Genomic DNA, 14,804 nt, shown 5'->3' with positions numbered 1-14,804 from the left:
TCTCGTGGAACAGGGACCCCAAATGAGGGATGCTTACAATTGGTAGGGATGCGAGGGCGGGGCAGGGTCCCCTAATCAAGACTCCCGCTGGCACGTGTCATCCCTCACTCACAGTTCTGGGGGAACTTGGTCAGAATTTAGCTCTCTCGCTGGTGTGGAGGGTAGAAGCCCCCATGTGAGCCCACCTCCTGCCGGAGGGACTTAAAATTCTGGGAATGAATGCTAATCCTGCACTAGGCCCCAGGTCCCGCTAATATGAGTGTCTCAGATCCACATTAGGCCTTCCCAAGACCCTGTCCTTTATGGGTCCAGGCTCACCCCTGTGAAAATTCGTTCCTCCGAAGCTCTGCTCCTCCCCTGACCCACAAATCTGTTCCCAGGGGGCTCCCAACTCTGACCCCTCCTGTATTCATCTCTACTCCCGCTCCTGGAAGATACCAGTCCCCCTTTCCTGCCTGGATCCTTAAAGTCTCCCAAGAGCATACTTCCATTCCCAGAATTGCAGACTTTCTCCTTAGAGAGTTCCAGTCCTAAGGACCTCCACTGTTAGAAATTCCAAGCCTCAAGGAACCTTAGGCTTGATTCACACCCCCTTTAATGGATTCCAGGCTTCAGGTCCTACTCACAGCCTCTAAACTTATAGGGTCTCAAGTTCAATTCCTCCCTTCATAAATTCAAGGTCTCACTCTCTTTTCTCCAAACCACAAGCCCCACCCCTTCCCCAAAGGCACTGCCCTAGACTTTCAGACCCACCCCCAGTCGCCTTTTTTGAGCTTCAGGCCACACCCCTTCTTACCGAGAACTGGGATACAGTCCCTCACTTAGGATCCCAAGCCCCCCACTTTCCATTTTTGTCCCACTTCTCAGTTCCAAGCCTCATTTTTTCAAAGCAGTTTAATGTTTAAGGTCTCTACATCTATAGTGTTAGCCCAGTGTACCAGAGCCCACACGAGGTAGTAGGCCACACGCCCTGACAGCAGGGCTCTTAGAACAGAAAATGATCCAGCTTCCCTCCCAGCCCCTACTCCTGCTCCTTCCAATGAAAGGTGTGCAGGACCACGCGGACAGGAGATCCCTTTACTGCCCCCTCCCCCACGAAGCAGCACACACACATGACTCACATAGACACACTCACGCCATCATGGCCACCTACAGCAATCCACACCTCCATCCCACACTGACACCTAGAAATCTGGGCCCACCCACCATCCAGAGACACACAGCCCCCTGGAGCAGTAAAGATAGCAATCAAGCCTCACTCACGACCATTCGTGGACTGACCCAGTGCGATGATGGAGTGCTCCGCTCTGCCCCCTGAATGTGCTCCGTTCCCCCTACCTTTCTGTGACCTCAAGATCCCTGCTCACATGGCCCTGAGGGACATAGTGTCCCTCATCTTTTCCTCCTTCCCCACCTCCTACCCTGTGTCTGAAGCATTTGCTGGGGGCGCTGCTGAAATTTCTCCCTTCTGCCTGGGATCCAGGGCATCTTCAATGCTCGTTGCTAGGCAACAGCCTCTGGCTCACCACTGCAACTTCCGGGGATGGAATCAGCTTCCCTTCCCCCCAGAATTTGGAGTCCCCGTTTCCCAATCTCTCACTATCTCTCACTATATTATCGCTGGATCCTGATCTGATCTCAACCCTTCAGAAGTCCTCAAAGTTCTAGATCCAGCTTTCCAGAAGCTTCCAGAAGCTTCTTCCTCTCAATACACTGTTTTTTCCCCTAATACTAGATTTAAAAAAAAAAAAAAAAAAAAAAAAAAAAAAAAAAAAAAAAAAAAAAACCTTCAGTGTTCTATATTTGACTACATTCCATGGCTATATTACTTCTAGAATCATAAGCATTCCAGAAACACAAGAGTTCCCTGGCATGGAAAAAATGACCTAAATATTCTAGATCTGTGAACATTACAAAACACCTCTGTATTTGAGATTTCCTGACATTTTAAGCCCCACACACACTCTTTAGAATTCCTAACATTCAAACATCTCCCAGTGTTCTGAATGTCCTGGCACATGAAAAAAAAAAAAAGTTCACAAGATTTTGTGATTCATAGGCATTCTGGAACACCCAGGTTTTAGAATCACTCGCCTTTTTAGGTCTCCTTTTTGTGTTCTAAATACTCTGACAATCTAGAACCTCATGCCATATAGATTTCCTGGAAGGCAAACAAACCCTCCAGTGCTGTGGAAGGCTTAACCATCAGAATATCTCCCATTCTCAAGATATCCTATTAATTCAGACTCCTTTCTCTGCCCTATAATAATTCATACCATATTAGAAATCCAGATAAAATATTCCTACTAGTGGAGAGTCACAGATATTTCTCAATACTCTCCTATTCTGGAATCATTGACTTTACTCCAGGTCTTTTTGATAGAAACATTGCCAGTCTAGATTCTCTGATATGAAGAGAAGAACCCTAATATTGTTAATCCACTAGCACTCCAGAATAACCCTAGGTTCTAGATTCCCTAGCATTCTAGATCTCTCTCCAGTATGTTTCAGTGTGTTTCTGGAATCAGCATATTCTAAAATCCCTTGTTCCTACTCTGGCCCACTTTCTCTCCTCTTTAAGATGCAGAAAACCAACCTGAGGAAGTGGCCAGAGGAACTGGCATAATTTTTTAGAGAGAATATTAGAAAGAAGTCAGGCTAAGTTGAGCTGAAACTGTCCCCAACCCAAGAAAGGAGTGAGGGACTGGGCAGCCAGGGATGCTGGGCAAGGTGTTTGGAGTGTCAAGTTCTGGCATACAAATGTTAAGGGCACAGCGATGACTTAGCTTCCACTGTTTCTGCCTATCTGTGGCCATCCGTCCTTGTCTGTGGTAACACTCTACCCTAATTCTCTTTTCAGGAATGGCTCTTCTGCTCGGCTTACATGGGGTTGACCCCACCTCCTAGCTCATGAGGGCTCATGACCCAGGCTGGGACAACACAAGCCCTTCATCACACTGGTCAGAGTGACTGGTTTGGGAATAGTCATCTGACTCAACTCAAGCCAATGACAATCAGTCCTTTGATTTTAGTTGGTGGGGGAAAGAGAGATAGAGAAAAATAAAAGAGACAGGTGGGTGGAGATATGCTAAGGAGCTTCGTGGAAATCATCTTGCCCCAGAGAGGACCTGACTGAAGATGATGCATCCCAGAGGAAAGCAAAGGCAACAAATGGAAAGACATCCTGAATGCCTGGATCCAGCCATGCCTGAAGACAATGCTTAAGTCCTGATTTTTGCTTACATCAGGAGAGGCAGCTCTTCCGAAGTTTACATTCAGGAACCTGGTTGGGTCTCCCTCTCCCTCATCCCTTCCCTGGGGACCCCCAAACCCACCAAGAATGCAAACAAGGAGTTGGCAATGAGGATTTTATTGGAAAGGATAGCTTTGGCTTCCAGAAAAGGAGAAAGATTGGGACTTAGTAACAATGACCACTCCGAGGAGGCCCTGGCCCTGAACCCAGGACTCCAACAGAAAGCCAGGAGGAGGCACCTGAGTTCCCTGGGGCCAGGGTATCCAAAGGCACCATGGCGGTTGTGTTCAAAAGGAAGTTTCATTGAGCTTCTTCTTGGGAGGTGTGAGGGGAGCCGCGAGCCCTGCGGAGGGCCGAGGGGCTGGTGTTGGTGGCCGCCGGGGCTCTGGTGCACTCCGAACCAGTTCCTGGCAGCGTTCCACGAAGCTGCCTCCCCCACGGCGCCGCGCCTCTGCCTGTGGGGGGCTGGGGCTCCCACGGCGGCCAGACAGGGAGGTGCTGCTGGAGGCTGAGTGGAGACTGAGGTGGTGGGGAAGGTCAGTGCCGCGTCACGGGGCAGCGGGCCTCCCCTAAGGCCTCCCTGCTCTCCCCTCCCTCGCTGCACAGGTAGCAGAATGCAGCTACCTGGTGAGGGAGGTCCGGGGAGAGGGGCTGGGGAGGGAGCTCCGAGAGGAAGCCGGGGGCGCCAGCTCACACTGCTCCAGCTGTCCCATCAGCTCTTCCTCTGTCAGGCCACCTGCTGAGGTGCACGGAAACGGGGTTCAGGGTGAAGACAGGCCTGGGGGGCAAGGGACAGGAGCTATACTGCAAGCTGGACAGGTGAGAGGGCACAGAGACAGATGGATAGGGTCAGAGGCTGAGAGAGGGGCCACTGGGGGTTGGAGGACCAGGAAAAGGGGTCAAGGGAGAAGGAAAAGGGTCAGAGGGCAAGGGCTTGGGAAGAGCATGCTGAAGCAGGTTCCAGATTCCTGAGTCTGGGTGATGTGGGTTAGCTGGGTTTGGGGTGGGGTGGGGAGTACCAGGGGCCTGGCCAAGGCCATCCATGGCGGTGGTCAGGTCCCACATGGCCAGGCTGCCGTTGGCCTGGCCAGTGAGCAGGTAGCGTCGGGGACGGGAGCCAAGGCGCCGGGAGCCCTCACACTCCAGCACGGTGAAGGCGGTCGTGGGTGAGCCGTCCACAGAGCGCACCGAGCACACACTGAGGGGGCAAAGGGGGTGAGGGGGTTACCCTGGCCCAGCCAGAGCCCAGCCTGGCCCCTTGTACCCTCACCCCTTTCCTGGGTGCCCCACCACATAGCTTCAGTCACTGCTTCTCTAATAACTACCCCAATCCTTATTGATTTTTTTCTTCAGCATCAGCAGCCTCTTGGACATCCCGCCTGTCCACTCACCATGATGCCCAGTGTGCCTCAGGAGACTCCCCCATCTCCCGTTCCCCTCTTCAAGCCTCATCCTGAGGCTTCCCCCACTTGCTACCCACGGCCGCCTGGCATCTCTCCCACACCTGCCACCTCCCCCTCGCACCAGGCACCCAGGGTCTTGGCCTCCAGAGCAACTCCTGTTCACCCTCAGGTCCGCGGTACACTCGGGATGAAGCCTCAGCTCTTCCACGTGACTGACGAGACCCTGCCCACTGCTGCCCTCACCCCGCCCCGATTCTGCTCAGTTCCAGGGGTGGCCTGCATCGGCCTTTGGGGCCTTTGGGGCCTTCTGAGTCAGCGCACTCCTGCCTCCTCCCTGGCACTCCCGCCTCCTCCCTGGCACTCTCTCCTGCCCTTCTTTCTTCTGCTCATTCCTAAACAGCCACTTTAATGTGGCCGCTGCTCAGAGTCCTCTCTTCAAGAAACCCTCCAGACTGGAGTGAGCATGAGCTCTGGGCTCCTACAGCTTCCTGTGCCCCATCTTGCCAGGGCTGGGCCTGCACCTCCTGATCCCGCCCTTCCAGCATGATGGCCTGAGAACTCTCCAGCTTCCCCTCCCGCAGGCCCTGCACGCCTTTGATCCCTCCCGTCCCCAAGTGCGCCCGCCTGCTCACCCTGCCAGCCTTTGCTCCTTCTGTGTCCCTTTCTGGCCTCTATGGCCCAGCTGCACCTTGTCTTTCCCCTGACCACCCTCCCTGTTTGGCAGGACAGTTCTCACCGCTGCCCAGTGGATGAAAGACGCACAAAGAGCTGGCTGGCACTTGGCACCACCTTCTGGATGAACACCTGCTGGTCATCCCGCTCACCGTAGGGGCCTGGCAGGGCAGAAGCAGGCGCAGGGCTGGCCAGGGCCCTTTGAGCCCCCAGACCCTCAGGCTCTGCCCCTTCCCACTGCTGAGCAGCCTCCCAGACCTAGGCCCTGCCCACAGGCTTCTGGAGGTGGGCAGGGTCTGATAGGGTGGGGCAGGTCGCAATGGTCAGGAGAGTTTAGGTCCATGAGGGGTCCTGGGCCAACTGGCTGTCAGTAGGAATCAATGGGGGTGACAGAGTTAACACAGGGGTCATTTAGGAGTAAACTGAGGTCAAGAGAGGTCAGGTAGAAGTCGAAGAGGTCAACAATCAATGGGAGTGCAAGTTGACCCGGTCAGCCGGGCAGGTCAGGTAAGTGGGTCAGTGGGAGCCCAGTGGGTCCGGCATGTCAGTGAGGAGGGGGCCAGGGGTCAGTAGGCACCAATGTCGTTGCCAGCACTGCAGCCGCCATGCCCATCAGCTGACTCCAGCGCCAGAATCTTGAAGGATGCAAGTGGGGTGGAGCCGGGCTGGGTGGAGATCATGCCTCGGAATCGCGTCACAGACCATGTCCGCACGTGGTTGTTGTCGGCACAGACTGAGGAGCAGGGGGACAGCGGAAGGTGGAGCCTGGCTGTGGTACCTACACTGCCCAGGCTTCCTGAGCCCCAGGATGACCCCTGCAGAGGTGTCAGGATCCAGCCTTCTCCTAATTTTTCCCTTTCAGAGAATTTTCTCTCCCCAGAATTCCAAATGGCCAAAAATTCTGCTGGCTCTTTCTCATAAATGGTTCCAGAGCCTGATCTCATGGTACCCTGTCCACGGCCTTCACCCTGGTCCTGTCCTTCTCATTTCCTGCCTGGACCATCACAGTAGTGCCCCCCATCCTGTCCCCACAGTCTGCTCCCACATGCAGAGAGGGCCTGTGGTCACCTGAGTCCAGCCACCTCCCTCCCCTGCACAGGGCCCCCCAACCCCCGCCACAGCTGCTGCCTGTCACCTCTCTGCCCTCATCTGGCATTTCCCTTGTTGCTTACTCCACTGCAGGCAGAGGGGTCCCCTGCTCCTCCTCAGACACATCAAACGTCCTCTCAGAGTCTTTGCAGTGCTGTTTCCTCTGCCTGGAACACTTGTGCCTGCTGATCTGTACTGCTCGTCACCTCAAGTCTGCTCAAAGGCCCTTCCTTCCTCGGACAGGCCCTCCCTGAACCATCCCTCTCCATAACACCCTTGCTTTTGTGAAGGACAAGTTAAAGTTAGAGTGAAAATCAGTCCCTGTGTCAACCCTAACAGCAGGAGTAAATAAGGTCGGAGGCTGTGGAGGAAGGGTTCTTAAGGCTGCCAGTCCCAGGGACTCTGGAGGCAGAGACAGGAGGAGCACATGTTTAAGGCCAGCCTCAGCAACTTAGCGAGGCGAAGCTCTGTCTCAAAAATTTTTATTTAAAAAGCTGGAAACCCAGTTCAGTGGTAGAGCACCCCTGGGTTCAATCCCCAGTATGGTGGAGATGGTGGTGGGGGGCGGGGTCCTCGCCTGGACCTTGTGGAATATGCCAAGAGTTCACTATGCCACTCTTCCCACCGCAGTGCTCGGCTATTCCTGTCATGATTCTTTGAAGAATTTGTTTTATTTAGGTTGACATTTTATAGCCACATACCACTTCACTTTGCTTTTTGGTGACCACTGAGCAACATCCCCAGCCCTTCTTGGGACAGGATTTTGCCAGGCTGGCCTCAAACCCATGATCCTCCTGCCTCAGGCTCCCCAGTAGCTGGTATCACAGGTGCGTGTCCCGGCACCTGGCCACCTCTTCGTTTTTATTCACGGCTCTTATCATCACCCAGTGCTTATTTATTACTTTTTAATTTTGTTTCTATTTTTTTGAGAAAGGGTTTTGCTACATTGCTCAGTCTGGCCTCAGGTCCCTGGAGTAGCTGGGTCACCATGCCTAGCTTTATTTCTTTATTTAGCAGTGTTGGGGATAGAACAAAGGGTCTCAGCGTGCCAGGTAAGAACTCCACCAATGAGCTAAACCCCAGCTATAGTTTTACTTATTTATCTCCTGTTAACTCCCCAAGGCCAGAGACTTGGTTTGTCTTGCTCATCACTGTATCCCCTGTGCCTGGCACACCATAGGTGCTTAATAAATGCTCATTCAACCAATGAGTTCTTTCCTCACCTTCTAAAAATCCACTCTCCTTCCAACTGGTTTCTTAACAGTCTTCTATCACTTCTGCAATTACCCTCCCAGGTGGGCTCTCTCCCCTGCAGAGTTCTCTCCCTGCACAGTGTCCCCTCCAACAAAATCTGTATCTTCCCAGCTTCACGCTCTCACCTGTGCTGCCTCAGGTCACACGTGGGGAGACCCACCTGAGATGAGGTGCTTTTCTGACAGCATGATTTTGGTGACAGGGCTGCGGTGCACAGTGAAGGTCTGGAAGAGCTGGGGCCCTGAGCCCACTGTCTCAGGGTGCTGCACGATGACCCGTACACCCCCTGAGCTGGTGCCATAGGCGATCTCGATCCAGTTTCCACTGTCACCTGGTGAGCCAAGGACAAAGAGAGGCCCTGTGTCATGGAGAGACAGAAACTGAGGCAGAGAGAAGGACAGAGGCACAGAGCAGAGCCAAAGCCAGAGGGAGAAGGGAGGGGGCAAAGTGGTGAGGGGATCTGGGAAACGGAGGCACCAGGAGACAAAGGTATGGGGCAGACAGACCCAGAGACAGAGACTGCGCCATTAAATGAGGGAAGAGAGGTGGGAAAATAGAGGGGAACTGAGAAAGGGAATCACACGGACGGATACAGAGATGGAGAGAGAAACAGAGATGGCATCAGAGAAAGAGGCAGAAACAGACACATCAACAGACAGACAAGAGAACGTAACCCAGTGTGTCTGAGGGACTCACCCTGCAACTGACTTTCCATTTTGAGAGTCTCAGAAACTCAATGTACCAAGTTAAGGAATGTGGGTAGGTAAAATGTGGTTGCCACATTTTTGCGTTCATTCCATACCCACTGGCTGTGAATTAGTCTTACACCCAGTAACACACATAGGTACAAAACCTTGGGCAGGCCAGGCCAGGGTGGCCGACACCTGTAATCCCCATTAGGAGGGAGGCGGAGCCAGGAAGATTGCAAGTTCAAGGCCAGCCTAGGCAACTAAGTGAGATTCTTTTTACTCGAGATGCAAAGTTCAATTTGCAACCTGGCATAGATAAATTAAAGATATTTTAAGACCAGAAAGCATTAACCATTAAAAAAAATACCCATTATGCTAAGTGAAAAATGTCAGATACAAAAGACCACGTACTGCACGATTCAGTCCATTTACACGGAATGTCCAGAATGAGCAAATCCATAGGGACAGAGAGTAGATAAGTGGTTTCTAGGGCTGTCAGGAGGGAGGACTGGTGAGTTCTGGAACTGGATAGTGAGGATAGCTGCGCAACTTTGTCAACATACTAAAACCCACTGAATCATGCACTTCAAAATGGTGATTTGGCTTGGGGTATAACTCAGTGGTAGAGTCTAGCAAATCCCTGGGTTTGATCCTTAGCACTGCCGAAAAAAAAAAAAAAAAAGGTGACTTTTATGGTATGCAAAATGTCTGAAAATCAAAAGTTTTCTTTTCTTCTACACTTAACATTAAGAAAATAAAACAAGCTAGGTGTGGTGGTGCACACCTGTAATCCCAGTGACTTGGGAGGCTGAGGCAGGAGGATGGTGAGTTCAACTTAGCAAGACCCTGTCTCTAAATAAAATACGAAAAAGGGCTGGGGATATGGCTCAGTGATTAAGCACCCCTGGATTCAATCCCCAGCACCAAAAATAAAAAACAAAAAACTATCCTAAATAAGAACCTGGATTTGTCCACTACAAAACATGCATCCTCTTGGTTTTATGAACATGCACACATCATGCCCTGACCACAGAGATGGAAAAGAAATACAAAGACAAATGGCCAGTGGTCCACTGTGTCCCTGGTCGAGAGGCAGGTCAGTCCAGCACCTGGAACAGTGCTTATGCACAACAGATACCTAGTATATGTTTGTTGAATGACTAAAGGAGACCCAAATCTGTCCCTCCTCCTGATAAATCCCATGACATGTCACATATGCTGGGAGACAGCTGTAGGCTGGGGCTGGCAGGAAATGGCAGAGGTGGAAGCTGGGGCATAGCTTACTGGTTTTGGGAGTGAGGTAGACACTGAGGGCAGTGACCCCATCCTCTGCAGGGTCCCGGTAGAGCTCGCTGACAAGGAGGTCATTGTCCTTCATGCGCAGGGGGAACTTCTGCACATCTGGAATGGGCAGAGGGTGGGTCTGTTCATGGGTACCTGCCCTGGCCCTGCCCTCCCACATTCGGGGCTGCCGCTGCTCACCCACATAGTAGATGGAGCCATTGCTGCATCCCAGGAGGAGGAAGGAGCCTGCTGCATCATAGCTTGTGATGGGCTGCACCTCCTGAACCTGGGGGCCAGGCAGCACAGGGATGCAGTGGCTGGGGGGCCCTCTCGCCTCTCCAGAACCTACTTTGGCCCCAAAGCCCACGTCTCCCAGCCTTGCCAGCCCCAGCCTATCTCTGCCCGTCTTCCTCTGGCTCTTCCTGTGACTCCCTTTCGTGCCTGTCCCTGAGTGTCTCCTGGCCTCTCTTCCACTCTCTATTCCTGATTTTAATTCATCCCGTCCTGTGTCTCTGCATCCCATCAGTCATTCTGTCCTAGCTTCCCTCTGATTCTGATTTTCTGTTTCTGTTTGTTTCTCTTTGTCTCTTCTGCCTCCCACTCAGTTTTGTAGGAGAAAAATACTGTCAATTTTTTTTTTTTTTTAAAGCGTTTTGGACGTGGCCTGCGGTGGTGCAGAGTGAGGGATGTTTGCACGTCTCTCTGGGTGCCTGCCTTCTACATCACCTCCCAGCACCTCCCACCCAGGGCCCAGAGAATCCCCTCTCCTCCTTTCAAACCCATCCAGCCTTCACGTGAGCTCTGTCACCCCTCCTCCAGGAAGGACTCCCCAAAACTCCACAGGCCTTTATCAGATACATCCAGGCTCTGGTCCACCCCTGGGTTCTCTGCCTCTCTCTGGGGGCAGTGGGACAGAAAAGAACCCCTTCCTGGGTCTGTAGAATCTGGACATCTGGGAAGGGGACAGCCAGACTGGCCAGAACTCTAACCTGCCAGTGCTTGGTGACGGCATTCCACACCCCGATGCGCCCTGTGTGGCTTGTGGCAATGAGCTGGTTCCCCACAAAGAACAAGGCCTCCACAGGCACCCCCAAGTGGAAGACCCCTGCAGGGAGAAAGGAGGACTTCAGTGGGGAGGAGAGTGGCAGCGGGAAGGCCAAGTGCCAGAAGAGTCCACTGGGCCACAGAATCCTCACAGGGCAGGGGATTCCAGCAGGAATAACAGAGGGTTTGTGATGGATGTGGAATTCTAGGGAGGTGTGAACTTGTAACAACGAAGCAAAAACCTCTAGATTTCCAACGAAGCAAAAACCTCTAGTGGTGGCGAGGATTCTTACGAGGATTGCTTTAGGGGATCAGACTGGTCTAAAAAGTCAGAGATTCTAAGCAACACAAATTCTAACAGGTTCTGAGATTCTACTGGCATTCCAACACAGCAAAGAGATCTAACAGGGCAGAGGACTCCAAAGGAGAAGAGAATTTCAAGTGGGTGGATTTTCCTAATAGACCAGGGAATTTCAAGAGGAATTGAATGAATTCTGAAGGGTTGGATCATTCAATGGGGCAAAGATATCAAATGGAACATTCTTATGGGTTTGAGAATTTTATAGGGAGGTTTTTTTAACAGGCCACAAAATTCCACAGGGCAGAGGGTTCTAGAAAAGGTCTGGGGCCTTACCTATCTCAGAGCCACCACCTTCTGCTTGCAGAGCCCACAGCAGGATCTCGCTGCCAGTGGCTGCGGCCACCATCTTGTCATGCTCACCCAAAGCCCCACCAGGCACGCGGGCTGTGAGAGCCAGGCGCTCAATGGGCCAGTCCAGACGGGGGCTGGAAAACACCAGCTGCCAGCCAGATGCTTCCTTCAGCCTGCAGGATTGGAAGGATATCGGTGACCCTCATCTCCAGCCCTGTCTGTCCATCCACAGGGCTCAGAGCCTCCTGGCCATCCCTTCCCCAAGCACCTGTAGCAGACGAGGAACTGGGTATAGGCCACCGCAATCCAGCTGTGGTGTCCACACACGAGGCGCACCATTCCTGGCTCCTCTGGTTGCCCTTGGGGGAAAGAGAAGGATCAGGGCAGGGTCACAGGGCCTCCTATGAGCCCACTGGCTGTTCTGGGCTCCCAAAAGAAAGAAACTTACCTGAGGGGGAGGGAGGGGCTTTCTCATCCAGCATTCGACCCAGCAACCCTGCATTGCCCAGGTTGGGTGGCATCGTGTTGCTCCGACGAACAGGGGCTGGGCGTCCCCCTACCTGCTGGGGCCCCACGAGGCTATGCCTGTTTCGCCGTTTCACTGGGAACACTAGAGTAGGGGGAAGCAGCAGAGTGACAATAATTCTAATCATGGCTGCAAGCACTTAAACTATGACAAATATGGATTTCCCCAAGTGTGGAACATAGTCTCGAGGTAAAGGTTTTAGATGGTGCCAAGACACGGCATTCAATGCCATTGAGTCTCACTGAACAGTTACTTCCTGTTCAGTGTCCTTGAGTCCATCACAGAGCAAGGGTCAGTTTGGTGCTGCTGTGATATTAACGCCTCTTCAATATCTGCTAATCTTCCTCCTAATAAATAGAAACCTGTACCCTTGACAAGCAACAGCATCTAGCCAGAATCTAACGATGCTGCTATGTTTGGGTTTTATTTTCGTGTTTGCCTTGTTATTTGTGGTATAAAGGCAGTGTTATAAAGCTTCTGTTTAAAATGATATTCATTAAAAATGGAGCAAAACTAAGGAAAGTAATAGTACAGGTCTTTACATTGAGCAAATTTCATGAAAGTAGTAGATAATGACTGAGAACAGAAATATAAAGCCATACATTTAAATTTCCCCACTCTGTTCCTTCTGCCAATCAGCAAAGCCTAGCAGACTAAAGTTCCCAACAACCTCTGAGGCACACTTTTCACAGGAGGTGGACTGGCTGACCTAGGTCTCCTGGGGATTCTAGTGGCTAACGCCCCTTTAATAGTGCTCTCCTCTATGCAAAAGACCCCAGTTCTTTCAAAGCCTTCCCACAAGGAAATCAAACCTGAACTACAATACCCATCAGGCTCTAGCACAAGTTTCTGAGTTTCAAGGACAACTAACTGGCCCATTGTCTTAAGGAAAATGCCGTTTCCTATTTCCTTTCCAAGAATCAGCCCAAGCATTGATAAAGAATGACAACTCCCATCACAACTAAGGGATCACAGAATGGGTACCCAAGGGCAAGACTTGTGGGAAATGTAGTCTTTAGGCCACCCTCTCTTCCCTCCAACCATTGGGAGTGCACACCTGGTGGAGGCAGATAACCATTGAAGAGAACATTCCCACAAGAAGATCGATCCAACTCCTCCCTCAGCTGCAGGCGACGAACTGCAAAGGAAGGACTCACAGCTGGAGTTGTTAGGTATGGAGGTAGCCCCATTTGACCCCTCCCTTCTCCACAGAACACCACTACTTCCCTCAGAACCAGGGATCAATCTAATGCTCTCACCTCTAATCCAACCCTCTTTCAGGACAGAGGGTAAAGGGCAGGGAATATTTAGGCAGCTTCAGTAAAGAGATGGTTTTCCATACAATGAGGATGCTAACTGGGAGTCCCCACTTACCCAGTGGAGTGAGTCCATAGAACTGGGCTTCGTGAAGCAGGCTGGAACAATGGACGCCCCTGGGTCATAGAATTGACTAAAGGTCAGGGTCTGGGGTATGGGAATGGGCAGAGTTTTTATTTTTTTTAAATACCAGAAACTGAACCCAGGGCCAACCCTGTGTTCATGACCATGACATGACCCTGGGTCATGACATTACCATCCCTTTTTATTTTCTATTTTGAGACAGGGTCTCATTAAGTTGTTGAAGTTGGTTTTGAACTCACGATCCTCCTGCCTCAGCCTCCCAAGCCACTGGGATTACAGGTGTGTGCCACGGGGCCAGGCAGGGCTGAGAATTTTGAAGAGGAAGTTTTTCGAAACTGTACTGACAATGTTGAAGGGTAGCTAATTTTGACAGAATCAAGATTCTAAGGAGCGAAGATATTGGTGAAAATGTGTGGGTGTGTTGGGGGAATGCTAAAGACAAGTAGTTTAAACATGATCAAGATTCCAAATAATTCTGATAGAATGGAGCTTAAGTGAACATTCTGAAAGGAAGAAAAGACTCCTTAGGAGACGAAGATGGTGGGGAAACCCCTTTATTCATACCAACCTGGGATCCAGCTCTTTGGTGCGCAGGAAGTTGAGGATGGGGGCAAAGACGGTGGGGTCCCGGTCGATGAAGATCTGTGAGGAAGGAGGACAAAGGATGGGCAAGGCCAAAGAGCAGAACTGAGTGGAGGTCTTGTTCCTTCTCCTATTGGCCAGCCATTTCAGCTCTTGCCCTACTCACCGCTCCGGTCTCATCTTTCAGTGTCGAGATGCGTCCGCTCAGAAGACTACAGGAAAGGGAAACAGGGGCCGGGCGGGGAGGTGGGTACGTGGTGAAAATTAGGGCTCTCCACAACCCCCGCCCCCCGTTTCCACCCCCAAACTCGCTCTCCTGTTCACCTGGAGAAGAAGGAGTCTGGGATCCAGGTGAGAGTCTGGCGAGAGGTACTGAATCTAAGAGAAGAAGGTAAGTGGATGCAAGACACAGTGGTGAGAAATAAAGGAACGGTGCAGACTCCCGCAAAATTCACTTAGTTCTCCCACCTCGCAGGCGTTTTTCCAGGCTCCTCGCTCCAGCAGAGGGCGGAGCAACTCTTGATGGACAGGGATTCCCCCCAGGAGAGGCGGGTACTCCCACTCGGCTCCCCGCTGCCAAGGGTGAAGCCTAAAAGAGTTTCCCACACTCACCTCTTGCCTCCCACGTTCAGATGAATCACTTCCCCCGGAGGCCCGCGACCCGAGACCCCTTCGGCAGCAGTAGCCACCGCAGCCATGGCCCCCGGCGAGCCAGAGGGCCTGCGCCCACTTCCGGGTGTGCACCTAAACCCCGCCCTCACCGCTTGCTCATTGGACCGGAGACTCCTGGAAACGCCTGCGATTGGACAAAGAGCTTGCTCCTCGCAGTTAAGTTCTTCCCCTCCTTAAAGGAGCCTGCCTTTCCTGGCCTTTGACGGGGCGGGCTGGGCTGTTCCTTTGGGGAAGTTGGGTTATTTCTCTGTCCCTCGAGGTTTCCGGTTTTAGGTATGGTACT

At 52.0% G+C, this 14,804-nt stretch overlaps 1 protein-coding gene across 1 annotated transcript; it reads right to left on the bottom strand.

The window, feature by feature from the left end:
- Positions 1 to 3,354: 3,354 nt before the first annotated feature.
- Positions 3,355 to 14,588, bottom strand: Shkbp1 (SH3KBP1 binding protein 1). Its single transcript, XM_047528479.1, has 18 exons — positions 14,462 to 14,588; positions 14,174 to 14,227; positions 14,016 to 14,061; positions 13,836 to 13,909; positions 13,241 to 13,299; positions 12,924 to 13,004; positions 11,789 to 11,950; positions 11,609 to 11,699; positions 11,323 to 11,513; positions 10,634 to 10,749; positions 9,843 to 9,930; positions 9,645 to 9,761; positions 7,832 to 8,002; positions 5,906 to 6,061; positions 5,393 to 5,489; positions 4,273 to 4,451; positions 3,878 to 3,992; positions 3,355 to 3,772 (listed from the first exon to the last, which is right to left on the bottom strand). Exons 1-18 carry the CDS (start codon positions 14,545 to 14,547, stop codon positions 3,541 to 3,543), a joined length of 2,115 nt encoding a protein of 704 aa, XP_047384435.1. The 5' UTR covers positions 14,548 to 14,588; the 3' UTR covers positions 3,355 to 3,540.
- Between the last annotated feature and the right edge of the window lie 216 nt (positions 14,589 to 14,804).

The sequence above is a fragment of the Sciurus carolinensis genome, chromosome 16 (genome assembly GCF_902686445.1).
Source record: "Sciurus carolinensis chromosome 16, mSciCar1.2, whole genome shotgun sequence".
Taxonomy (NCBI): Eukaryota; Metazoa; Chordata; class Mammalia; order Rodentia; family Sciuridae; genus Sciurus; species Sciurus carolinensis.
The sequence above is the reverse complement of the archived record's forward strand: the minus strand, read 5'-3'. Positions and strand labels throughout refer to the sequence as shown.

What these genes read in the sequence shown, in the direction of transcription:
- Shkbp1 (XM_047528479.1), bottom strand. Translation starts at nt 14,547, where the DNA reads ATGGCTGCGGTGGCTACTGCTGCCGAAGGGGTCTCGGGTCGCGGGCCT. An exon ending in CTGAACGTGGGAGGCAAGAG is followed by an intron (nt 14,228 to 14,461) that starts GTGAGTGTGGGA and finishes TTCTTCTCTTAG; the next exon opens with ATTCAGTACCTCTCGCCAGA. An exon ending in CCCCGGACCTCCCTCACCAG is followed by an intron (nt 3,773 to 3,877) that starts GTAGCTGCATTC and finishes CCACCACCTCAG; the next exon opens with TCTCCACTCAGCCTCCAGCA.